At 49.2% G+C, this 27,626-nt stretch overlaps 1 protein-coding gene across 10 annotated transcripts in view; it reads right to left on the bottom strand.

Annotated features, from left to right (window-relative positions):
• The window catches only part of STK32B (serine/threonine kinase 32B), a 391,794-nt gene that overhangs the window by 289,903 nt on the left and 74,265 nt on the right, over window positions 1-27,626 (bottom strand). For 6 of the 10 annotated variants that reach the window (XM_023253316.2, XM_019829756.3, XM_019829761.3 and 3 more), the window contains exon 2: window positions 10,017-10,072. The exons of the other annotated variants lie outside the window; for them this stretch is intronic. In XM_023253316.2, the coding sequence (XP_023109084.1) occupies window positions 10,017-10,072 (56 nt within the window). The remainder of the gene's footprint in view (window positions 1-10,016; window positions 10,073-27,626) is intronic. 10 annotated transcript variants of the gene reach the window in all.

Genomic DNA, 27,626 nt, shown 5'->3' with positions numbered 1-27,626 from the left:
TTGGCAAAGATGTAAAATGAGTCAAGCTTCTGGGAGGAATACAAAAGGGCACGACCGTGCTGGAAAAAGCCTTTGGGCTGCTGTGTACAAATCCAAACATACACCTAGTCCATGACCCAGCAAGCCAGTCCTAAATATTTACCCAAGAGAAATGAGGCCGTATGCTTACCAAAACAGACGACACAAACGTTCACAGCAACTGCACGAAAAATAATAAAGAGCTAGGAATAGTCCTAGAGTCTAGCACGATGAAAATGGATGACCAAACTGATCCATGAATAGAGTGGACCAAAAATTTTCCATAGAAGGAAGAAAGCACTGCTGCGAGCAACACAGGTAAACCTCACGGAGTGAGGCTGCAACGTCGTTACGCTAGCGCAAAATGTTAGGAAGCCTTCCACAACAGAGCGCTTATGGTAGGACTCCATTTGCAGGAAGTTCTAGAACAGGCAGATCTAATCCATGGAGGAGTGGTTCGCGTGAAGATGAGTTTTGACTGGAAGCGGTCAACGGGGGAATTCTGAGCGGTGGTAATCTCCTACATCTTTGGGGAGATTCAAGTTACACAGATACAAGCCTCTCTCAAACTTTGGCAAACGCACACAAGATTTGTGCATTTCACTATACGTACGCTTTCCATCAGACGAAAAACTAGACACATCTCTTGGCTGAAATAATTGGGGAAGGGTGCAGGGTTGTAGGTCCATTTTTGTGACCTCGGAATCTAGACCAGGTCCCAGAACGAACAAATCCCCCGTATGACGGGTGGGTGGGCAGGTGGATTGGTGGGAGAGCGATTGAGGGAACAGATGAACGGAAGAAACAGACCTAAGCTGGTTAGGGTTCTCTCAGCCCCAGACAACTGCCAACAACTGGACAAGACTCAGGGACAAGAAAACTAAGAGAAAACTCAATGACAAGGGTCATGTTAGAGCCAGATCTAGACGGTTTCCAGGAGAATGACTGCCAGGCAAGATCATGACCCTTGCCAAGCCTGGTCCCACCATTTGTCAACAGTAACAGATGTCATGCGCGGTGAGATGTCCCGGGAACGTGAGTGTACCTCCCAGCCCTGCCTGCCCTAGTGCTACACTTAGGTCCCAACACATGGCCCTTCATGCAAGAACCGTGTCACCTGCTTCCAAAAAAGCACATTCGCTTAAAGCTCCCCCTACTCGACCCCCCGTCGCCTCGGAGGAACACTGCCTGAGCCCTGAGGGGTCGCCGTCTACCAAGCAGCATTTGGGATTCTGTGCCGGGTACTCCACTGTGCCACCCCATTGAGACCTCCCACAGCCTGACACGGAAGATACGACGCGCCTAGTTCACACGAGCAAACGGAGGACCTGACCGTACAAGGCTGGCATTTGAACCCTGTGTGCCTGACTCCCGAGCGTCTGCGCTGAGCTGCCCTGTGCACCCAGAAACCCTGGCTGGCTGACGTCCCAGGGGTGGTAGCCATCCCAGGGGAGATCCTTGTTTGCCCGAGGATGTCGTGCAAGGATGGGGTGCTCCCTATGCACACAGACGGATCAGTCAGCCCTGGAACACCCCTCTCAGAGCCCAGCCCAGCCTTTTGAAAAAAATTGATTGAACAGGGGCATCTGGGTGGCTCAGTCGGTTGGGCGTCCGACTTTGGCTCAGGTCATGGGTTCGAGCCCTGCGTCGGACTCTGTGCTGACAGCTCGCAGCCTGGAGCCTGCTTCGGATTCTGTGCCTCCCTCTCTCTCTCTGCCCCTCTCCTGTCCATGCTCTGTCTCTCTCTCTCAAAAATAAATAAAAATTAAAAAAATTTTTTTAATTGATAGAACATCATATTAGTCTCAGGCATAGAATTTAATGATTTCATATTTGTAAATAGTGCAAAATGACCACAATAAATCAAGTTACCATCCATCACCATATACTGTTGTAATTTTTTTCCCATGACAACTTTATTGTTGTTGTTTTTTTTAAGATTCTTTTCCAGAGGCAACTGTACTTTATTTATTTTTTAAAAATATAATTTATCGTCAAGTTAACATACAGTGTATACAGTGTGCTCTTGGCTTCGGGAGTAGATTCCCGTGATTCAAAGAGCCAAATTATGGAAAGAGCCCGAATGTCCATCAACTAATGAATGGATAAAGAAGATGTGGTTTACATATACAATGGAATACTACTTGGCAACGAGAAAGAATGAAATCCTTCCATTTGCAACAACGTGGATGGAACTGGAGGGTATAATGCTGAGTGAAATAAGTCAGAAAAGGACAGATATCATATGTTTTCACTCATACGTGGAATTTGAGAAACTTAACAGAAGACCATGGGGGAGGGGGAGGGGAAAAATAGTTTCAAACAGAGAGGGAAGGAGGCAAACCAGAAGAGAGACAGCAGGCTGAGAGCAGGGGCGTGGGGACGGGCCAAAGAGGAGTCCAGGGGTGCATCTGGGAACTGGCCTGTGACCCGTGTGTCAGTCTGAAGGACCACGTGGCTCCTCCCATGACACAGCGCAAACCTTAGTGACACTCTACCCTACAGTCCAGGCCTGGGGGGCCGGTCATCTCCCTCCTGCAGGCCTGCCCTGAAGTGTAAGTTATGGAAAAGGCGCCCGGGGGGGGGGGCGGGGGGGTGAGCCCCAGAATAAGAGCAGGAACGGAGGGTTTCACCAGGATTTCTAAAGCGGCACATGTCACATCTAGAGCACTATGTCCGAATAATCATTCACAGGGTCAGATGGGGTTCAAAGTGCCCCAAGCAGAGTAAATGCCTCTGAAACCGTTTCCTATGGCTTTAGTTTTGCTCTGGCCTCTTGCTAGTAAGTTCTTCCCAAACCTTCCTTCTCCCCACCTTGGCTACCGCTTGCCCCTGCTCCTGCCTTTCTTTTTTTTTTTTTTCAACGTTTATTTATCTTTTGGGGACAGAGAGAGACAGAGCATGAACGGGGGAGGGGCAGAGAGAGAGGGAGACACAGAATCGGAAGCAGGCTCCAGGCTCCGAGCCATCAGCCCAGAGCCTGACGAGGGGCTCGAACTCACGGACCGCGAGATCGTGACCTGGCTGAAGTCTGACGCTTATCCGACTGCGCCACCCAGGCGCCCCAACTCCTGCCTTTCTTACTGCACCATGTAGTAATCAGGATTCTCCAGAGAAATGGAACCGGTGAGATCAGAAAAATAGAGAGACAGACAGATTTACTTTAAGGACTTGGTTCCACAATTGTGGCTGGTAAGTCTGAATTCTGCAGGGCAGGTGAGCAGGCTGGAAAGCCAAGGGACCTGGAGTTGCCACCTGGATGGAGGCAGAATTCCTTCTTCTTTAGGGGAACCTCAGTCTTTCTCTTAAGACCTTCAACTGATTGGATGTGGCCCACCCACATTATGGAGGGTCATCTGCTTTACTCTAAATCTACTGATTTAAAGGCTAATCTGATTTAAAAATTACCTTCACAGCAACATCTAGTCTGGTATTTGAGCAAATATCTGGGTATCACAGCTTAACCATGGAACACATAAAATTAGCCATCCCACACCATGTCATAATTTACTGTTTTTCATACCTGCTTTTTCAACAAGATTTCTGTCCTCAGGAAACCCCCAGTGTTGTCAGGAACACAATATAATGCAGCACATGGCCCTGCTCAGTGGCCCAACGAATGTCTGTTAAAAATGTTTTTTTTTAATATTGAAACGTAATCTTTATTTTTGAGTGTCTGTTAAATTAACAAACAACCCAGTTCACTTGATAATGTAAATGGTCAATGATTTATTTTTTTATTATGACCAAATTTTTATTTTTGGCATTTTTAAATTTAAATTTTAGTTAAAAATAAATAAATGTTAGTTAATATACGGTACAACATTGGTTTCAGAAGAATTCAGTGATGTGATTCATCACTTACATATAACACTCAGTGCTCATGACAAGTGCCCTCCTTAATGCCCATCCCCCATCCAGCCCATCCCCCACCCCCTCCCTCCATCAGTTTGTTCTCTATTGTTAAGAGTCTCTTGTGGTTTATTTCCTTCTCTTCTCTCCCCCCCCCCTTCCCATACGTTCATCTGTTTTGTTTCTTAAATTCCACATATGAAAGAAATCATACGGTATTTGTCTTTCTCTGACGGACTTATTTTGCTTAGCATATTCATTCCAGTTCCATCCGCATCATTGCAAATGGCCAGATTTCATTCTTTTTGATGGCTGAGTAATATTCCATTGTATACATATACCACACCTCTATCCATTCACCAGTCGATGGACACTTGGGCTCTTTCTATAGTTTGACTATTGCTGATAGGGCTGCTATAAACATCGGAGTGCATGTACTCCTTCAAATCTGTATTTTTGTATCCTCTGGGCAAACACTTAGTAGTGAAATTACTGGATCATAGGGTAGTTCTGTTTTTCATTTATCAAGGAGCCTCCATACTGTTCTCCATAGTGGCTGCACCAGTTTGCCTCTCCCACCAGCAGCGCAAGAGGGATCCCCTTTCTCCACATCTTCACCAACATCTGTCGTTTCCTGAGTACTCAACGTTAGCCATTCTGACAGGTGAGGTGGGATCTCATGGTGGTTTTGATTTGTATTTCCCTGATGATGAGTGATGTCGAGCATCTTTTCACGTGTTTGTTAGCCATCTGGGTGTCCTCCTTGGGAAAAGTGTCTGTTCGTGTCTTCTGCCCATTTCTTAACTGGGTTGTTTTTTGGGTGTCGAGTTTGAGAAGTTCTTTGTAGACTCTGGATATACCCTTTATAAGAAATGTCATCTGAGAATATCTTCTCTCACCCCATCAGCTACCTTTGCATTTTGTTGATTGTTTCCTTCACCGTGCAGAGAGGCTCTTTATCGTGATGAGGCCCCGATCGTTCATTTTCACTTTCGTTTCCCTTGCCTTCAGTGACCTGTCTAAATGGTCAACAATGGTAAATGTACCTTGGCCCAGCACAGGGTACTTTCGGTATGGTGGCCAAAGGGTACTCTCAGCATGGCGGCCAAAATGACCTTCTACAAACTTTACAAACAGATCACATTGTCCAAACCCCAGGACCTTCCCTTCTCCACCTTCACCACAGTTCACTAGGTCCTACGTGATTCGGTCCTTACTGACATCATCGACCTCAGCTAAAGCAGTCCCCCCACCTTGAAGCTCCTCAAAACTACCAACCACACTCCCAGAGTGTTTGCATTTGCTGTTCCCTCTGCCTGGAACCTGTGTGTCTTACTCCTTCACTCCCTTCAGGATTGTGCTCACACATCATTTTACCACGGAGGACTTCCTGCCACCCTCTGTGAGAACGCTGTCCAGGATGGTGGAAATGACCTATAACCTGAACTGTCTAACACAGTAACCACCAGCCCCATGTGGCCACTAGGCACTCAAACTGTGGCGAGTGTGCGTGAGGAAGTGAGTTTTCGTCATTTCATTTAGTGTGAATTAATTTAAATTTAAGTACCCACATGCGGTTAGGGGCCACCCTATGACAGCTCAGCTCCGTAAATCAGCAACCTCTCTCTGCCACTACCTCCCCGAACACTATACCCCCTTATATTGTAATGTACTTACTACTATCTTACCAAAGATACCCATATTTACCTGTCTGTCATCCCTCTCCTTTCTAAATGTGAACTCCTCAAGGGAAAACACTCGGGTCTGTTTAGGTCAGGACTGGATCAAAATCCAGTGCCCAGCACTGGGTAGGCACTCAGTTAATATTCACGCATTGAGAGGTGCCTGGGTGGCTCAGTCGGTTGGGCATCTGACTTTAGCTCAGGTCATGATCTCACACTTCATGGGTTCGAGCCGCATGTCGGGCTCTGTGCTGACAGCCCAGAGCCTGGAGCCTGTTTCAGATTCCTTCTCCCTCTCTCTCTGCCCCTCCCCTGCTCTCACTCTGTCTCTCTGTCTCTCAAAAATAAACATTAAAAAAAATTTGTTAAAAATATTCATGCATTGAATTAATTAAAGAACAAAAGAAAGTCCAAGAAAAGAAGGAAGGGAGGGAGGGAGGGAAGAAAGGAAGGAAGGAAGGAGGGAAAGAAGGAGGGAAGGAAGGAAGGAAGGAAGGAAGGAAGGAAGGAAGGAAGGAGGAAGAAAGAAGGAAGAAAGAAGGAAGGAAAGGGAGGGACAGAGAAAAAGAGAGGAAGAGAGGGAACAAGGGAGAAAAGGCTGATTCTACCCAATTTCTTAGATCAATATCTCAGTTTAACTCTGAGTTCCGAATGGTCTAATCAAGAGTGTGAAGCTGTTAAAATAGCAGGTGCCTGGTCATCAAACAGGCTTTGGCTCACATCCCAGCTGGGACACTGCTGCCCTGTGTGACAATGGGTGGACTACCTTGTCTTCTGGAGTTACCAAGTCTGGGTATTTCCGTCTAGATTTTTCCACTTGTATAATGGAAAGAATAATATTTACTTGGGAATGTACAAGGATACCTGGCACTCAGTACGTACTCAAAGCAAATATTGCCAAAGGAAATTTCTGAGTAAGTGGGAACACACGGGCTGGGCCTGGGGAACCTTTCTTGTTTTGTGAAAGTCCCTGCCTTCTTTTCATTGTGTCCCAACAGCCTGTCACTGGAAACAGTTGAGGATTACAAACATGTACTTTCCACAAACAAATGTCAAACCTCCCAACAAAGAAAGGCCCAAGACAGTTGCCTTCGCCGTTGAATCTCACCAAACATTTCTAGAAGAATCGATGCCAGTGCTCTCAAACTCTTCCCAAAAACGGAAGAGGAGGGAACACAACCACTCATTTCATGGGCCCATAATGAGCTCGATAACAAAGCCAGGCAAAGACACAAGAAAAGGAACCACCGGCCAATCTATCTGATGAGCATGGATATAAAAATCCTCAATCAACTACCAGCAAATCAAATCCAAAGGCACTCACTTTAGGCAGATCGCACACCACGAACAAGCGGGATTTATCCCTGGGACATAACACAGGGAAATCCCAGCACAGGGAAATCAATTCACGTGATATCCCACGGCAACAAAACAAAAGAAAAGTCACAGCATTGTCTGAATAGAGGCAGAAAAGGCACTTGACCAAAGTGAACACACTTTCCTGATTAAAATCCTCAACAAAGCAGGAATGGAAGGGAACTAACTCAACACAGCAAAGGGCATATATGAAAAGCCCACAATTAATGTTATAGAGAAAAACTGAAAGCTTTTCCTCTAAGGTCAGGAAAAAAGGCAAGGATACCAACTCTCGCCACTTCCGTTCAACACAGTACTGGAGGTCCTAGACAGAGCACTTAGTCGAAAAACTAAAACAAACTAAGATAATTAGAGAGAAGAGAAGAGAAGAGAAGAGAAGAGAAGAGAAGAGAAGAGGGGAGAGGGGAGAGGGGAGAGGGGAGAGGGGAGAGGGGAGAGGGGAGAGGGGAGAGGGGAGAGGGGAGAGGGGAGAGGGGAGAGGGGAGAGGGGAGAGGGGAGAGGGGAGGAGAGAAGAGAAAAGAAAAGAAAGCATCCAAATTGGAAAAGAAGAAGTGTCTCTGTTTACAGTTGACGTAATCTAATGTATACAACATCTTAAAGATGCCATAAAAAAATTGGAATTAATACATGCAGTAAAGTTGCAGGCTACAAAACCAGCATACAAAAAGCAACTGTGTTTCCATATACTAATAATGAATTATCTGAAAATGATATTAGGGAAACAATCACATTTCCAATAGCATCAAAAAGAATTCAAATAATACAATGAAAGACTGGTGTACAGAAAATTATAGAACACTGACAAAAGAAATTAAATAAGACACAAACAAATGGAAAGGCGTCCATTTCATGGACTGGAAGGCTTAATATTATCAAAATATCCATAATAGCAAAGCAATTTAAAGAGTCAACACAACCCCTATCGAACTCCCAATGACTTTTTTTTACAGAAAGAGAAAAAAAAAAAACAATTATAATTCACATGGAACCACAAAAGGTCACAAACAGCCAGATCCACCTTGGGCAAGAACAGAGCTGGTCGCATCACGCTTACGGATTTCAAATTATATTACAAAGTTATATTAATCAGAACAGCATGGCGTTGGCATAAAGACAGACACAGAGACCAATGGAACAGAATAAAGAGCCCAAAAATAAAGTCATGCATACGTGGTCAACTGATCTTTGACAAGGGTACCAAGAATACACATATGGGGCAAGGTAGTCTCTTCAACAAATGGTGCTGGGAAACTGGATATTGACACAACGACGAATGAAATTGAGCTTTAACTCACACCATATACAAAAATCAAGTAAAAGTTGGCTACAGATTGAAATGTTAAGACTTGAAACTATAAACCTCCCAGAAGGAAACATTGAAAGAAAAAAGCCTCGTGATACTGTCTTAGCAATGATTTCATGGATATGACATCAAAAGCACAGGTAACAAAAATAAGCAAGTATATGGGGCGCCTGGGTGGCGCAGTCGGTTAAGCGTCTGACCTCAGCCAGGTCACGATCTCGCGGTCCGGGAGTTCGAGCCCCACGTCAGGCTCTGGGCGGATGGCTCAGAGCCTGGAGCCTGTTTCCGATTCTGTGTCTCCCTCTCTCTCTGCCCCTCCCCCGTTCATGCTCTGTCTCTCTCTGTCCCAAAAATAAATAAACGTTGAAAAAAAAATGTTTTAAAAAAAAATAAGCAAGTGTATCAAACTAAAAAGTTTCTGCACAGCAAAGGAAATAGTCAAGAGTGGCAAGACAACCTACAGAATGGGAGAAAATATTAGGAGACCATATATCTGATAAGGGGCTCAACTCCAAAATATGTAAGGAGCTCCTACAATTCAATAGTTTAAAAAAACCCCACAACTAGGAACCTGATTTTAAGACTTGAATAGACATTTCTCCAAAGAAGAAGTGGCTAATAGGTAGGTTAATAGGTGGCTGAATAGGACTAATCATCAGGGAAATGCAAACGAAAACTACAACAAGTGGTCAGGAAGGCCACTAGCAAAAAAAGAAAAATATTGGCAAGGATGTGATGAAATCAGGGCCCTTGCACACTGATGGTGGCAATGTAATAGCTACAGTGGAAAACAGCATGGAGGTTCCTCAAAAAATGAAAACTAGAACTTCCATATGATTGCGCAATCTCACTTCTAGATACTTCTTCTCAGTAATTGAAGTCAGGATCTCAAAGAGATATCTGCACTCCCGTGTTCCTTGCAGCACGGGTCACGACAGCCAAGACAGGGGAACGATGTAAACGTCCACCAACAGATGGATGAATTAAAAAACATGTGGTTTATAGGTACAATAAAATATCATTCAGCCTTTGAAAGAGAAAGAAACACTACAATTTGCAACACCACGGATGAATCTTGAGGACATCGTGCTAAGTGAAAGAAGCCAGTCACAAAAAAGGACAAATACTGCACGATTCCGTAGACACGAGGTATCTAAAAAGCCAAAGTCATAGAATGGAAGAGGGGGAATGGTGGTCGCCAGGGACTGAGGGGCGGAGGAAGTGGGGAGGTAGGTTCTCATCAAGGGGCATAAAGTGTCAGTTGCCCAACATTGATAAGCTCTAGAGATCTGCTGTGCAGCATCGTATCCACGGTCAACAATGATATGCTGCACATTTTAAAATTTGTTAGGAGGGTAGATCTCACGTCCAGTATTCCTTCCACAAGAAAATTTCCTTACAGAATGCCTACATTGCAGGAAAGCACTGATGTTGGCCATCTCCTAAATTCGTGGCTTTTGTTTCTCCGCTTTCCTCATTTGGATCCTCAAGGAAGAAACAGCATTAGCAATCTTGAAATAATTACCATTGTAATCCACCTACACCGGGACTGCCGGGGCAATTTAATTTTCAAAATGCAATTACAGCAGATCCAAAGGAAACTCTTCAGACTCCCTCTCGCATTTCAAACTTGGCAAGCCCGCGTCTTCCCGTCAAGCAGGAAATTCCCAGGGCCCAGCAACCAACACAGAAACAGGCACACGGACCCGCGCGTGCGCACGCGCCTAGTGGTCGGGACTTTCACATTTTGTTAATGAAGTTTTTAAAAATCCATCATCCTTACCTTTCCAAAACTCCCTTTACCGATGGCCCGCAGGATCTGAAAATGGTCAAAGTTGACTGCAAAAGAGAATGAGGGAAAGAAAGAAACAGATCAGGTTGGCCACACCTTGCCACTGGGTCTCCAAAGTCCGCCCTACATTCCCACCCATTTATTCCGAATGGCTTCTGGTCTCATCTGCCTTATATTTGTCACGGCAGCACCCCGCCTTAGTTTCCGGGGGGTCTCCCCATTATTGCTACCCCTACTGCCTTACTCTGGTCTGGTTTCCACCCTATCCCTACAGCACAGCAGGCCAACAACACATGGCCACGGACACCTTTTACTTGGCCACTCTGTCCTTCTCAAAGCTCCTGCTCGGCTCCTACGGAAATGCACCCTCTCGGTTTCCCAGTTCATGCGTCAGCTCACGCTTCACGCGCACTCCGCTTCACCGTCCCAGCCACGAAATGCTAAAGTCTGGAGAGGCTCCATCTACCACCTTCCTCTTCTCACCGGTTCCAAAGGCTTCAGTCACCCCCTAATTGCCAGGGACTCTCCAAGGAACCCTTTCTCTGGCCTCCAGGCTCTACGTACTGATGGATACGTACCCCACAGCAAGTCTTGAAGCTTCAAAGCCACTTTGAACCCAACAGGTCCAAAATGGAGCATGGGAGGAGTGCTTCAGCACGCACCCGACCTCACGCGCTCAAAGCCTGGAACTCATCCTACACCCCCTGCCCCTCTCTCTCAACCCCCCATTAGTCCTTCATCGGGTTAGGTCCGCTGTACCTCTTGGCTCTCTCTCCCATCTGCCCACCTGTGGTCCAGTCCTCCCCCACTCTTGACCCTCCCATCCCGGGATAGGTTTTTGCTGCAGGGAGGGGGTCTCGCCCATCCTCTACTCCCCTCCAATCTGCCCCATCGCTGCTTTCCAAGAAAAGAGCAAATTCCTACACCGTCCAGACACTTGCCTCTTCTGTTTCACTGCCCACATTCCCCACACCCTCCAAGCTCCAGACACACAAGCTTCTTTTCTGTGCCTACGACGCTCATCCCCTGGGCTTTTAACGTCTTCTCCTGACTGCACGCTTATGAGCTCTGCCCTCTCTTCACCCTTCTGCGTCCAGAGCAAACCGGGCTCACCCGCCAGATTTTCGGCTCCCCTGGCCCACTCTCCCAGCGGGGCTTTCCTCCAAAACACCTGGTTCTGTATTACTTTACGTGGATTTGATTAAGATCACTTCTTCCCCACTAGACGCTAAGCCCCCTGAGGTCAAAAGCCGTGTTTGCGTCTCCCACCGCGTCCCCGGCACCTAGCACGGTGCGAGCACACAGTCAGTATCCAGCAAATACTCATCAACTCAAGGGCTGAGTGACAGCAGATGTCCGCTTGCACGCCAGCCGCGACTGCTCGCGCATCAGGAGTGTTCGGTAAACAGTTTTTAATGAGGCTGAATTACAGCCAGTTTCCAGTAACTCGGAGAGACGCGTCATTTACAAAAGATGAAGTGAATTGATTCGTTCACTCCCCTGCGGGGGCGAGGATGCGGGGAAGTGAATGAACACGGTTCCCTGTGTATGAAAAGGGACGCCAAGGAGGACGATTAGGTTGAACTGTGTCCCTACAGAGCCCCAGTCAGAATCCAGCGTGCCCTCCGGCGCCCAGCGTGCTTGGAATAGAGAGGCAGAGTCAATGGCTAACTTGGCAAAACCTTGCTTCTCGGACCTGGATTGGCTTCCTTCGCGTATAGCTTGTCAGGAAAGGAAAGCCTACGCTCTGACCTCCTGCCCCCTCACCAAAAGTCAGAGAAGAGAAAACAAGGTGCCTGGACTGCGTTTGCCAGGTGCCCAGCAGCGAGCTGGGAGTGGGTGCATCCTCTCGTGAGCCCCGAGGCCCCCACGGGGCAGGCATCGCTGCCAGGGTTTGCCAGCCGCCCCCCACTTGGCAGGAAACGTCCCTGCTTCCCCGAGCGCTCCCTGCGACGTCAGGATAACACCCCTCGTTTGGGGGGTAACTCCCGCCTGCACGTGGCTCACCTGCTCTCTCAGGAAGCCTCTCGCTCTTCCAATGCAGCCCTTTCTCTCTGGACCTCCCGCAAGACCGGTCTGTCCAGGCATCAGGAGAACCCAGCCCGAGTCAGACGGCTTAGGTCCAGAACCCGGCTCTGCCACAGCCCTCGGTGAGTCACATGGCCTCCGTGTGCCTCACTCACCCCGCCTGTTAAGTGGGTGCGACAGTGCCCACCTCCCACAAAAGCAGAGAATCGTGCCCAGCACAGTGCAACGTCTCAAGAAGTCTTCGCTGTCTGTGCTGGGGGACAAAGGGCGGTCCTCCCTCCCATCCAGCCTAGTCCGATAAGCAAAGAAGTACCGACGTGTCTCATGTCTTCTGTTGGAAACCCCCACGGAACACGCATTTTTTGTAGGGGGTACGGATGCGTGAGATTATTTACAGCGCGATAACCCCAATTATGAAAATAATAATAAGTTTAGGCATTCGCCGGTTGGCTCAGTAATGAACACCCTGCTCCGGTTAGGGGACAAGACCAAAGAGCCAAGCCCTCCTAGGAAGGCCGTTCCCTGCACACTCCCCCGCCTCCTAGCCCATCAAAGGTGGTGTGAGCCCAGTGCTGTGCTAGACAAGGAGCAGCCCCTGTGTATTTCCGCTTATTCTGCTCTCTCTTTGGACACTGTCTTCAGGGAGCAAGCTTTTCCTCTGCTCCTTCTTGCCAGAAGCTTCTTAGGGCCAGCCCCCATGTGCAGGGGCCCGCGGCGTCCAGAACTGCCCCTCAAGGGTGGGGGGGGGGGGGGGAGTCTGGCTAACTCTGGGCTTTGGCATCAGGGAGCCCTGGCGGCTGCCCTCCTGGGCCCCAACCCTCAACCCCAGGTAAGACTTGATTCTCCGCCGGCCTCTCCCTCTGTCGCGTCTCCTAACTGGAGAGGGGTGTTCATTTCTGAGCCAGCTGGCAAATGCCAAAACCCGTTATCATTTTAATAATCAGTGTTAATCGTGCTGTAAATAACCTCACTCATCCGGATCCCCTACAAAAACAGGTGTTCTGTGGGGGCTTCCAACATGATAACATGAGCCAAACAGGTACTCGTTTAATGTTTATTTGCTTATTGGACTAGATTGGATTTAAATGGCTTTGGGCATATGGCCTGTGTTCTCCATTTATCTGGCATCCCCCTGAGGCCTGGTATACTGGTGCTTACATAAATGGTGCCTACGTGAACACACTCTGAAGAAGGGAGGGCTTTGCAGTGGCTGGTGAGCAGTCTGAAATGGCTTCAGGGACCTTGTCAAGCCAAAGATGGGCCTAGAATTGCATTGTCACGTAGGGTTGTTGGCCCAGAGCAGGAGAACTTGGCCGGGGGATGGGAGGGGTTGACGAGCGAGTTCAGATCTTGCCCTGGTTTGCCTGGGACCCCCCTGGTTTCAGCACTGAAAGTCCCACATCCCTAGGAAAACCACCATAGCTGGGTCACCTGTCAGGTTTCTAGATCATTAAACTGCACCCTCCCCCCCCAAAGAAGTCACAGCATTGCTGGAGCCAGCTCGGAGACGGTAAGATACGCTCTTAAAAAAGGAGTGTCTGGGGGCGCCTGGGTGGCGTCCGACTTCAGCCAGGTCACGATCTCGCGGTCCGTGAGTTCGAGCCCCGCGTCGGGCTCTGGGCTGATGGCTCAGAGCCTGGAGCCTGTTTCCGATTCTGTGTCTCCCTCTCTCTCTGCCCCTCCCCCGTTCATGCTCTGTCTCTCTCTGTCCCAAAAATAAACATTGAAAAAAAAAATTTTTTAAAAATTAAAAAAAAAAAAAGGAGTGTCTGTTCAGACCACAAGACACAGAGTGGCCCAGGGTGACACTGTGACACGTGTGGGGTTAAGGTAGAAACAAGGGGCACAGTGCTGGGCAAAGGCAAAGACAAGGTGTGCACGCGACCTCAGCCAAACAAGAGAACAGTGGCATTTGCCCGCAAGACGTCACGTGGACAATGAAATGACACACGGGCCATGAAACAGCTGGTTGGGGCGCCTCGGTGGCTCAGTCCGTTGAGCATCCGACTTCGGCTCAGGTCATGATCTCGCCGTTCAAGGGTTCGAGCCCCGAGTCGGGCTCTGAGCTGTCCAGCGCCCCGGAGCCTGCTTCGGATTCTGTGTCTCCCTCTCTCTCTCCCCTTGCCCCACTTGTGCTCTGTTTCTCTCTCAAAAATAAATAAATAAACATTAAAAAAAAAAAAGAGAGAGAAAGAGAATTGGTTGTTTGTCCAGCTCAGCTCAACTCTCTCTTCTTCCTTCATAAGGAAACCTCAGGTCTGTTAAGAGATCAGTGTGGACAGCCCCAGGCAACGAGTCACAACTGGCCTAGTCCAGTGGTGTTCATCAGAATCATGGGGAGGTTTCTCAAGAAAGATCATGCCCCCACTCCTGAGCTTCTGGGGAGAGGCCAGAGCATCTGAATTTCTAACAAGTTCCCAGGTGATACGGATGGTCCAGGGGCCACCACATTTATCTGGACAACGGTGCACCCCACTTTCCCAGACACTCGCGCAACTGGCAATGACCTTGTGACACAGGCCTGGTGAACAAAATCTCAGCAGAGAATCCTCCGCTGTATTTCTGGGAAAGCATTTTTTCCTGATGAAAAGGGACCGTTACAAGTGGAGTGGCCCTTCAGCCCTCCTGCCTCTTCCTGCCATGAATATGGATGTGAGGTCTGGAGCTGCAGCAGCCACCTTGTGGTTAATGAGACAACAAACACAAGCAAAAGGCCAAAGGTGCAGAGAAGCCATTCCCTGTTGTAAAGTCCCTGAAGCCATACCAGCAACTGCCTACCTCTTGACTTACTACATTAAAAAAAAATACATTGTTATTTGTTCAAGTGCCTGTGAGTTAAGTTTGCTACTAATGGAAGCCAGAAGCATTCTTTTCTGATACACAAAGCCAGCCACACAGGGGTTTGGTATATGCCAACTATTTTATTGTTGGATTTCCAGCCTCACTGTAATCTTACTAAAAGGCAGAAGAAGAAAGTTGTTTGGGGTATAAACATAAGGACCAGGCTGCCTGGATATGAACTCTGACTCCACCACTCACAAGCTGGGCGGCCTTGGGGAAGTCACTTAACCTCTCTGTGCCTCAGTCTCTTTACTTATAAAATGGATATACTAAAATACAACGAATCCATACAGGTAAAATATTTAGAATAGTGCTGGCCCTGAAGTAAAGGCAACCAATAGTAGGTATTATCGCCGTTAGAATTCTGCATGCGAGGTTTTTTCCCATTTTTCGCTTTTATGAGACACGACTCATTAAATCATGACCGAACATCACAGGGGTGATGAAGCCAGAGCTGTATTAGCGCCCATTAGTTACTGACCGTGACTAGCACCCTGGGTAAACCTGGTTGATCCATCTTTCAAGCCAGTGGGCTCTTTTCTCATTCCCATCAAACCGATTATTTCTAAGGAATGTCACGTTTTTCTTTCAACACGCTATATTCACGAAGCAGTTTATTCAGAGGCAAGTGTGAATTTTCAAGATGGCTAATTACTCTTTCAAACAATCTCTAATGGCAGGTGACCCCCAATCACGATCCCATAAAAATATATGCATTTCAGTATCGCACGCATCAGGCAGGGACAGCAAGCAACCGTCCCCTTTCCTGCCTCCCTGAAAAGCTAAACGGGTGGCCGTATGCCTTCACCCAAAAATGCTGATTTCCAACATCGTTTCAAATATCTGAAGATCTATGAAAAACGGCCCTGTGATGCCCTTTGGCAAGAGAACAACAGTCTCCTCTCTGATTCACCACTGTCCGAGCCAGCTCCATTCACGCATCTCTACCTCCGGCCTGACCCTGTAAGCATTTGAGTTTTGGCCCCGAGGATACCCAGGGGACCGCGGGTGGAGGGAAAAGCAAGCGCAAAGGCCCTGGGTGGAAATGTGCGTGACGGTCCCCGGGCACAGCAAGCAGGCAAGGCTGGGCGGAGCGCAGCCTGGGGAGAAGAGGGAGTGGGGGAGCCGGTCACCCGGGGCTGCGGTAGGGGCTTTGGGAAAGATCCCAATTTAGTTGTGAACTCAGAGAGGCCAACCTGCCACATGATGGTAATCCAGGTCACGGGGTCCCGGCAGCTGTCACAGCCCTGCTAAATTAAAGCGAGCTTCGCCGGCAGATGCAGCGGGCACAGAGGATTTCCAGGGAAGCAAAGATTCCCCGCAGGATGCCATGAGGGGCAGACACCCGTCACACATTTGTCCACACCCACTGGATGCCCGACAGCAAGAGGGAAACCTCACATAGCCTACAGACTCGGGGTGACGATGTGTCATATAGGCTCATCAACCTCAACAAAGGTACCACCCTGGTGGGGATGCTGATGATGGGGACGCTCCGCATGTGTGGGGGCATGTGAGAAGCCTCTGCACCTTCCCTTCAATTTTGCTGTGAACCTGAACTGTTGTTGTTGTTGTTTTTTTATTTAAATTCAAGTTAGTTAACATACAGTATAGTCTTGGCTTCAGGAACAGAACCCAGGGATTCATCTCTTACATACGACACCCAGGGCTCATCCTGCCAAGTGCCCTCCTTAGTGCCCATCACCCATCTAGACTATTCCCCCACCCACTTCCGCTCCAGCAACCCTCAGTTTGTTCTCTGTATCTAAGAGTCTCTTGTGGTTTGTCTCCTTCTGTTTTTATCTTACCCTTCCGTCCCTTCCCCTCTGTTCATCTGTTTCGTTTCTCAAATTCCTCGTATGAGTGAAGCCGTATGATTTTTATCTTTCTCTAATTTCGCTTAGCATAACACTCTCCAGTTCCATCCACATTGTTGTAAATGGCAAGATCTCATTCTTGTTGATCACTGAGTAGTACTCCATTGTATATATACACCACATCTTCTTTATCCATTCGTCAGTCGGTGGGCATTTGGGCTCTTTCCATAATTTGGCTATTGTTGAGAGTGCTGCTATGAACACTGGGGTGCAGGTGCCCCTTCGAATCAGCATGTTTGCATCCTCTGGATAACTTCCTAGTAGTGCAAGTGACAGGTCACAAGGTGGCTCTATTTTTAATTTTTTGAGGCACCTCCATCCTGCTTCTTTAAAAGGTCTATTGAAACAAAACAAAAAACCAGATGGAGTGGGTGGTCAGCCAGCAGCCCAGGAAAGGGAGAAGCAAGCAAGCAGCCTGTCCACACGTGGGAACCAGGGACAGGGGCACTCCCGTCACGAGACTCTGGCCCACTGTGCGCCCATTTCTAGGTCCACCTCTGTGTCTATGGTGCGCTGGCCCTGCTGGGAGCAGAGACTTCGGAGGGGACACACTCGGCTCACGAGGAGCTCGCAGCCCAGCAGGGGACACGGCCAGGTCCCGCAGACACTGACGGAGGTGCCGGGGCAGTAGCAGGGTGAGGACCAGGCCCTAGGGAGGGACGTGCTCCGGGCTCCAGGGACGGTCTGTGCAAGTTTTCAAAAGCACAAGACCCCGAGTGTGGGTCTGAGGGATTACAAGCGTTCTGCAGGGGGTAAGGAGAAGGAAAGATCCCAGGAAAAGCTCCCAGAAAAGCAAGAACCCAGTGGCATGAACCAGCAGGACGAGGCCCCAAAGCAGCAGGACCAGGGTGTGAGTGGAGACGAACGAGGAGGGTGGTTAACGCACTAGCTCACTGGACATTTCTTCAGGACAACGATGCATCAGGCCTCAGCAGAGGTTGGAAAAGCATTACTCCAAAGGGCCCATATCTCCTTGTTTACCAGGGGTTCCCAGGGGCCGATTCGGGCTCACAGGGCATTCAGTAGGAGTTATTTTATGTTACGCTATTTTATTTTATTTTATTTTATGTTACGTTATTTTATGTTACATTATTTTATGTTATTTTATGTTTTTATGTTACTTTATTTTATTTTATGTTATGTTATGTTATTTTATTTTATTTTATTTTATTTATTTTAGAGAGAAAGAGAGAGCAGGGGACGAGGGCAGAGGGAGAGAGAGAGAGAATCTCTAGCAGGCTCCACACTCAGCATGGAACTCAATGCGAGGCTGGATCCCACGACCCCGGGATCATGACCTGAGCCGAAATCAAGAGTCAGACCGTCAACAGACTGAGCCACCCAGGTGCCCCAGTAGGGGGTGTTTTAAAGTATGTTTATGTATTTTGTGTGTGAGAGACAGGGAGTGCGGGAGGGGCAGAGAGAGACAGAGAGCAGCCTCCACGCTGTCAGTGCAGAGCCCGACACAGGGTTCGAACCCACGAACCGCGAGACGGTGACCTGAGCAGAAATCAAGAGCCAGACACTTAACTGAGCCACGCAGGCACCCCAGTAGGGGTATTTTAGACAGGACGTGAGATCACCGCAGCCCTCGGAAAGAGAGAGCCTTGCTGCGAGCTCACCTGTCGGCTCCGGGGTCTGAGACGGTTCGCAGGCCCGAGAGCCAAAGAAGTGCTTTCTTCTCTCCTTTGCCCGCCATCCCGAGCGCTCCCACCCCAAGTCCTGTTTAGGCTGCTCACTGGCATCCCAGAGGTAACACATCCCCACCCCTCACCCTGGGCCTCACCTGCCTCCCCTGTGCGCTCTCCCTTCCCTAGAAGCACGTCAGCCTCCCACCCACCCAGGCACTGTCCTGCTGTTCCTCCTGCTGCAATGCTTGGTCCTGCTTCACCCCAGCACCAGCTCTCTCCCCTCCTCTCCAAGTAAAAGATCTTCCCTGACACTCCACCTGGGTGACCTCCCCCCCCGGGTGTCCCTACCTCATCACATGGTCACCTCCTCCCTAGTAATTCTCAAGACCTGAAATATCTGTTCTTGTGTCACCTGTTCGTTGCCCATACCCCCATTTTGGAATGTCAACTCCCCAAGGGCTGGGGTGTTTGCCTGTTTCGTTCGCTACAGTATCTCTGGAGCCTAGCACAGTGCCTGGCATATAGTAAGTGCTCAGTAAATAGCTACTGACCATGAACAGATGAGTCTTGAAAGGGACAAGTCCATGGGAGTACATGAACAATGACAGGGGAGTAGGCACAGCTTCCAGGAAGAGGCAGCCCTTCACTTCTCAGCATCTCCCACAGTCATCTGCGAAATGGGCACAATGCTACCTGCCTTGTAGAGTTGTTAATGGGACAATAATACAGTAAAGGCAGCAGGACACTCTTCTCAAATTCACGTTCACACGTAACATCATCATAATGGAGGTTGTTCCCCAAAATTGACAGAGTCATTCTTAGGAGAATAAATAGGTGAGAATAGGGTAAAAGGTCCCATGAGATAAGTTTTGAAGAAACAAAGCCTTCTCCTGGCAGATATAACAATACACCGTGTATTCACTCCTCCCACAAACAGACGTTGCTCATGACAAGATGCCCACAGTGAACAAAGACATAATCCCCAGTGATGTGCATTCTACTAAAAACTGAGTCACAAGAATGTCCGCAAGGAATTCAGGATGGGTTGGAGGGAGGGACACAGCCTTGCAGGTTAACACACACTGGCTGGCCTCCAGTAGAGACAAGAATAGCTATTCTGTTAGCAGTACTGGAGGGATTGGTTACTTACTGGACAAAAACAAAATTGGGGCTCCTGGGTGGCTCAGTCGGTTGGGCATCTGACTTTGGCTCAGGTCATTATTTCACGGTCAATGAGTTCAGATCCTGCATCGGGCTCTGTGCTGATGGCTCAGAGCCTGGAGCCTGCTTCGCATTCCGTGTCTCCCTCTCTCTCTGCTCCTCCCCCACCCGCACTCTGTCTCTCAGGAATGAATAAACGTTAAAAAATAATTTTTTAGGGGCACCTGGGTGGCTCGGTTGGTTAAGCATCTGACTTCAGCTCAGGTCATGATCTCACAGTTTGTGGGTTCAAGCTCCACGTCGGGCTCTGTGCTGACAGCTCGGAGCCTGGAGCCTGCCTCTGATTCTGTGTCTCCCTCTCTGTCCCTCCCCTGCTCATCCTCTGGCTCTCCCTCTGTGTCTCAAAAATAAATAAACATTAAAAACATTTTTTTTCTAATTTTTAAAAATCAAATGAGTACCTCTCTGTTCACTAGATCCCCAAATAATATTCTGAGCAAATCAGAGTTCAATGTAACAATATCCCGAACGATAAAGCTCAGTGCCTGGAAAGGAAACATTTGGTGAATATACCAGGCTCCCCTCTTCCCCATAACTCAAGGAGGTGACCACCCTGGTGCGTGACCTCCTCCGCCAGCAGGTAGGCTAGTTATTCAAAGGCCACAGGCTCACAGGCTGCACCAGGGCTGGGACAGACAGCCCCCTCCCCAGAAAGAGTATACTGAGGAACCATGTGTACATAATTCACTCTAAACACCCAAGACTACTGGTTGCTCCTGGGAACTCTCATGGCATTCCATTCGTGGGTGTGTCCCAACACTCAGGGCCTGGGTGGGACCGTCTTGGTACACAGCCGCCCTGGTTCCTCGTCCCTAAGGTGCAGGTCTCAGCCATGGTTACGCAGAGGACTCATAGTCAGCTTAAGACACAGACCCAGGTCCTGGCCAATATCCGCTCTGGACATTCTGCTGTTCCCACAGACTTCTCACACACTCTTGCTTGTGTCCCCAGCACAGAGGTGACGATGGCATCTGCTAAACTGAGCTGCAGTCACTGCTTTTAGCCTCATTAAAAACTGTTTTGTTTTCTAGTTGATAATTGTGTTTCAGAAAGCCCAAAGGCCTTTTTTTTCCCTCACTCTGCACTGTTATCAGCAAAAACATTGTATCGAAAAACATTTAGGAAATCACATCCCTAATTCATACAGGAAAATATTATATGGCAATAATCTCAGGACAGAAGCTCATTTGGATGCTGGTGGAAATGTGGAATCTGTGATAAGGGAAGCGTCAAACACACGTTTGAGAGAGGAGACTAAGAGCTAGGTTAATAATTCCTCGAAAGCAGTACTGTCTCAGACAATCTGCTTCCTCTGCACCCAGTGTTAGTTTCCTGTGGCCACCATAACAAAGAGCCACAAACGAGGCATTTAAAACAACAAAGATTTACTCTTTCACAGTTCTGGACACTGGAAGTCTGAGATCAAGGTGTTGACAGGACTGTGCTCCCTCCAAATGCTCCAGGGAAGAATCCTCCCTTGCCTCCTATAGCTTCCTGGAGGCTCGAGCAACCCTTCTCGTGCCTGGGCTTGGGCTCCATTGTCATATGGCCTTCCTGCTGCTCTGTCTCCATCTTTCTTCTCTTCTTACAAGGACCCTAGTCATTGAATTAGGGCCCTAGTCCAATATGACCTCATCTTAACTAATTACATCTGCAAAGACCCTACTTGCAAAGACTGTCACATTCTGAGGCTCTGGGTAGACATGAATTTTGGAGGGATGATATTCAACCCAGAGCACCCGGAACAGCACCTGGCCCAGAGAAGAGGATAAATAAATGATGGCTGAATAGATGGATGGATGATGGATGGATGGAAGGATGGATGGATGGATGGATGGATGGAAGGAAGGAAAGAAGGAAGGATAGATGGATGGATGGAGAGATGGTTGGAAGGAAGGAAGGAAGGAAGGAAGGAAGGAAGGAAGGAAGGAAGATGGACGGATGATGGATGGATGATGGATGGATGAATGGATGGAAGGAAGGATATAAGGATGGATGGATGGATGGATGGATGGATGGATGGATAGATGGATAGAAGGATGGATGGATGGATGGATGGATGGATGGATGGATGGATGGAAGGAAGGATGGATGGAAGGAAGGAAGGATGGATGGATGGATGGATGGATGGATGGATGGATGGATAGGAGGATGGAAGAATGGATGGATGGATGGATGGATGGATGGATGCATGGATAGATAGATGGATGGATGGATAGGAGGATGGAAGAATGGATGGATGGATGGATGGATTGATGGATGGATGGATGGATGGAAGGATGGAAGGATGGATGGATGGGAGGATGGAAGGAAGGAAGGAAGGAAGGATGGATGGATGGATGGACAGAAGGGTGGAAGAAGGATGGATGGATGAATGGATGGATGAAAGAATGAATGACCACACAAATGAGCCCACATTCATGTGTACCTGTACCTACACACTTGTATCTGTCTGAGTTGTAGAAACAAAAATATATTTTGGACACACTGTGTCACCTGGCTCTTCAGTCTGGAAGGGCAGAATCAAAGCTAACCAGGTTTCAGTCACTTCTCAAAGTAACTTCCAGCTGTGCAACCTTAGAACAAATCCCCTGGGAAGATGTGACACAACCAGATCATCTGTTAGGTCCACACCGGCTCTCAGGGCAATGCTCCACAGAGGGCGCTTTCCAAGTACTTAAAGCACGACCATTTCTGCAAACAGAGTTACCAATTTCCTGATCTGTTTAGGGAAAGAACAGTGCAAGATTACAAGCCTAACTTGTGGTTTAGAGTCCACGGATACTTTTCAACTTACCTACTGACCAGCAGAATGGGGAGGGGGTGATAGCCAATAATCAAGAAAATGTCTGCTGCCTCTCCTTTTCGCACAGAAGACAGTATTACTCATCTAATGCTCAATGCTGAGATAAAGGCGCCCTGGACAGTGCCTCTGCCTAACTGCTTTGCTCATCATGAACACTGAAAGGAACTTACCCAGACAGGAGGAATAAACAAGCCAATATTTGTACTCAGCTGATTATGTTTTGATTTATCTTCTCATTAAACGTAAGCAAGCATTCTCCATGGGCATATCTTTGAGGTCCTGGAAATTTTAAATGTCCTCAGTGCTTCTGTTGGGTATTCACCACGGCAAGACTCTAAATTTCCAACTCCTGGGACCCGATTTTTAATGGCGAAGTTGGCGAGGCTGGGAGGGTCTGGTGGGCAGGGGCAGGATAGCTCTCAGAAGGCAGAAGCACAGGGAGGAGCTGAGGGCTCGAGAAGAGTGACACTGACTGCCCCAATTTTTGACCCCTCCCTGTACCCATGTCCTCTGCAAGGTGACCTTCTGGCTCACGAGGTAAAGTGTCCTTCTCCACCCACTCATTCTCCATTCAGCCACAGCACGTGGATTGATTCGGCCAACGGGGTGTTAGCAGGCTTGATTCAAGCTGAGGCTCGAGAAAGTGCTTGTGCATATCTGCCTCCCCCTTACTCATCTACCCCCACCAGAGGAACACGCGGGCCTACCTTCCGAACAATGACACCCTGGCAATGCCAGGAGCCCAGGACCCAGGTGAAGCCATCCCAGAGTGACAACCAGCCAATCCCCAGACGAGCGAGAGGGACCAGCTGAGATGAACGGAGTCAACCTGCAGGGTAGCGAGGACGTTCAAGGCTTGCTGGTGGAAGCCACCGGTTTGGGGGCAGTTGGCTCTATGGCATTACTGACAAGGAAACCAAGAGGGACAGAAGGAGGGGGGATGCGGGCAGGAAAGAAAAAAGGCAAGAAGGGAGGGAGAGAGATACAGGACTAAGGACTATCCTAAGAGGAGTGAGGGGTGTTGGCCATAGAACAGCGGAAACAATCTTCATGAAGATCAAGAACGTGGGAAGACTCAGTCTATCCCATGTCAAGACCCACTACAAAATTAAGCTACAAAAGTCAAGACCAGGTGTAGTGAAAGAGGGACAGAACAGGGACCCCGGAAATTGATCCACATCATACGCCCAACGGATTTTTGACAAACGTGCAAAAGCAACTCACTGGAGGAAAACAGCTCCAACTGGATGGCCACAGGCCAAAACGTGGCCCTCCGTCTGAGGCAAGGCAAGAGCCTTTTGTTTTTGTTTTAATTTTTTTTTTAATGTTTATTTATTTTTGAGACAGAGAGAGACAGAGCATGAACAGGGGAGGGGCAGAGAGAGAGGGAGACACAGAATCGGAAGCAGGCTCCAGGCTCCGAGCTGTCAGCACAGAGCCCGACGTGGGGCTCAAACTCACAAATTGTGAGGTCACGACCTCAGCCAAAGTCGGACGCTTAACTGACTGAGCCACCCGGGCGCCCCGCATCCAGAGGTTTCTAATAGTAGACTAAATCCTTCGCATGCCCCAAATCTCTCTTACTTTCAGCAACGGGTCAGGAGAGAACTCTCTGCTTTTAGAGGGCTCGTGGGATTAGGTGAGATCCATCTAAACAATCCTTTTTTCACGATATAATGTAACATGATCATGGAAGTGAGGAGGGGTAAGAAGGTCATGGGGCCATCGTAAAATTCTGCCTCCTACAGGGCCAAATAAATGATGACTTCGCCATCATGAACGGCTAAAGAGTAGTGATGGCCCCTCAAACACACACGTGCACAGTCTTGCTTCCTGATTAGCCTAACACAAACCAGAATAATGAGATGAGAAGCCTCCTTGACACTCTTAATACCCATGGCCTCTGGCTTTACAAGATCTTGTTTGTTATTTCCTTCTGGATCTTCTTGGAAGTCCGGTTCTATTCCAGGCCCTGGACCAGAAACAAACAAACTCGATGCTAGTCACCATGCCCTCCCTACCAAGAGGGTGAGCAAGCACCCTGTAAGTGCTAGAATGGGGTGGAGGGGAAACTTGGGAGGCTCTGGGGTGGGGGCAGGGAGGGGACTGTCCTCAGAGGGTGTTGGGAGGCTTCAGGGCCAAGAAAGTGCTGATTGGTTTAAAGGAGAAGAAAAGAGGGGCGGCTGGGTGGCTCAGTCAGTTAAGCGTCCGACTTCAGCTCAGGTCACGATCTCACGGTTCCTGGGTTCGAGCCCCGCGTTGGGCTCTGTGCTGACAGCTCGGAGCCTGGAGCCTGCTTCGGGTTCTGTGTCGCCCTCTCTCTCTCTGCCCCTCCCCTGCTCATGCTCTCTCTCTGTCTCAAAAATAAATGAAAACATTAAAAAAATTTTTAAAGGAGCAGGATAGAGATTGTGCATCTCTTGAAAGCACAGGGAAACGTTTTGCTCGCTCAGACATCTCGTGAACGTAGTCAAAAGTTCAGGACGGTTTCCCTCTGACAGAGCCAAATTACATAAGTCGGAAAAATGAGTCTGGCTTCCAAGCTGATGGGCTGCATGGCGGCTCCCCTGGCCTACAGACTGAGGAGATAATGACATTTTGACAGAGCTGGGGCACGAGAGAGCTACCTTCTTGAGTAGGCAACATGGGGGATTGGTCTCATTTCTTCTCCATCCCTGAAAAATGCACGTAGGTCATGGGTGTGCCGTGAAAATCCAATGAGATCGTCCATAAAAAGCTTTAGGCCCAGCTCGTACTACATGACCCATCAATGGTCGTGGGGGAGGTAAGGGGATGGTGACAAAGGTGTCATGAACATGATGATGGTGATGGTTACGGGCTGAACCACGCCCCCCGAAAATCCAGGGGTTGAAGCCTGACCCCCAGCACCGCACATGTGACCACGTTTGGAGACAGGGTGATAAAACGAGGTCACTGGGGTGAGCTCTGATCCTACAGGCCTGGTGTCCTTGTAGGAAGAGGCGATCAGGACACAGACACGCACAGAGAGATGACCACGTGAGGATACAGAGTGACGATGGTCATCTACACACCGAGAAGGGAGGCCTCAGAAGGAAGCAACGTGCCCACATTTTGGGCCAGGGCTCCCCAGCCTCTGAGACCGAGAGAATACACTTTTATTGCTTCAGCGCTCAGTCGGTGGTGCTTTGTGATGGTGGTCCCAGCAGGCTAGTACGACAGTGATGGTGACGTGGATGGTGCTGCTGGCAAAATGCGGGGTGAGGCGTCCTGAGGGACTCTGGCTTACGGAGGGGAAACTGCATTCCGTAATCCTCTATGCCCACCACAGTGGGTCCAAGGAAGAGAGCCAGGAGCACAGGGAGTCATGCAGCACCCAGGCAAGGGAGTGGTGGAGTGGCATGCCTGGACGGGAGCAGGACAGGGGGAGAGAAAAGGCGAGCTGAGAAAGACACAGGACCCACATCATGAGAACCCTGGATGTGGCCAGAGGGGAAGCAGGTGAGGGATCCATGATGATTTCTGGCTCCACAGCACTGATGAGGTGCAGACAGCGAAGGCTCCAGAGGAGGCAGAGACCAGGGGAGAAAAGAGGACCACGTGAGGGGAAAGAAGCGAGCTTGGTTTGGGGGACGCTGACCCGGGGATCCCTGTGGGAATATAGAACGGCAGGAGGATGCACCTGGAAGGGAGCCGGAGCACCGTTGGAAGGAATGAGCTGGTCCCAGTGGGGCACGCTGAGTCGAGAGCAGGGGTTGGGGACAGACCCTGGAGGATGCTGACAGCTGAAGGCGTGGAACCCCCAGGAGAAACAGAGCCCAGAGGGGTGGGAGAGAATCGGGAGAGTGTCATGGGACCTGCTGTAGTCAGCTTGGGCAGCTATAAGCAACCCCACAGCCTCGGGGGCACAAATAGGAGACATCTACTAATCGTGGTCTGGAGGCCGGGAAGTCCAAGATCAGGAGGACAGCAGGTTCAATTAGTGGTGAGACCTCTCTCCCTGGCTCAGGGAGAGCTCTCTCCTCACCGCGGCCTCAGGTATGGCCTCACGGTGGAGACAGAGAGCTCTCCTCTCTCCCTCCGCTTACCACGGCACTAATCCCACCATGGAACCCCACCCTCCAGACTTGATCTCCACCTAATCACCTCCCCACACCCCATCTCCAAATCACATTAGGGGTTAGGGCTTCAACATATGAATTGGGGGTCGGGGTGGGGGTACACGATTCAGTCCATGAAAGACCCCAGGGGGGGAGGGTCCACAGAGGGGTCCATCAAGCCAAATGCCAAAGGCATGAGCTGGTCAGCATCCCTGGTCAAATGATGGTAAACGGACCGACAAATGAATGAATGAATGAATGAATGAATGAATGAAGAGCCACAGGGAACACACAGCCACTTTGCCACATTTCTGTGGATGCTTCTCTCTTCTCCTGCTGGCCTTTCCACTGGCCCAGGAGATCTGCATGGACAGGCCTGGGCGTGTCCTTCTCAGATGCCCTGGCCCCTTGATGTGGCTGGCCACAACGTGGTGTGTAGGACACGTTTCCTGAGCGGATGGCGGTCTCCTGCCTGTGGTCGGTGGCGGGGCGGGGGGTGGGGGGCAGTGTCAGCCTCCTCAGCTCTCACAAGGCGACCCAGCACAGACTCAGGTGCAGGCAGGCACAACCCCGAGACCCAGCCCCTCCATCAACACGGCTTGGCCTGGGGCTCCCTTAACCTTTGCGGGCTTTGTTTCTATGTTCGCAAAATAAGATCATTTACCTTCAAACTCACGGTGAAAATTAGGAAGCTGACATCCAGCATCCTGCCTGACTGATGGGACCTGTTCTGTGTTGTCCTTTGTTCTTGGCATCATTACTAGAGAAGGGGGGCGGGGAAGAGCTCAAGTAGGGGTGGGAGAGAGAGGGACAGAAGCCTAAGCAGGCTCCATACTCAGTGCAGAGCCCAACTCAGGGCTCGATCCCACCACCCTGGGATCACGAGCGGAGCCGAAATCAAGGGTCGGTGCCCCACCGACTGAGCCATCCAGGCGCCCCCTCGATACTCGTTATTCTAACGATGTGACAACACACACAGAATATGAAGCCAGCGCTTCCCTCCCTAGTTCTGGGGCCTGCTGCCTCCTCTATAAAAGGGGAATGAGAACATCAGCTATACAATAGGTTGTCGTAGGACCAAATTATTTACTATCTATAGGGCACTCAGAGCCAAGCAT

This window comes from Felis catus, chromosome B1 (genome assembly GCF_018350175.1).
Source record: "Felis catus isolate Fca126 chromosome B1, F.catus_Fca126_mat1.0, whole genome shotgun sequence".
NCBI classification, from domain to species: Eukaryota; Metazoa; Chordata; class Mammalia; order Carnivora; family Felidae; genus Felis; species Felis catus.
This window is presented reverse-complemented; position numbering and strand designations above follow the sequence as displayed.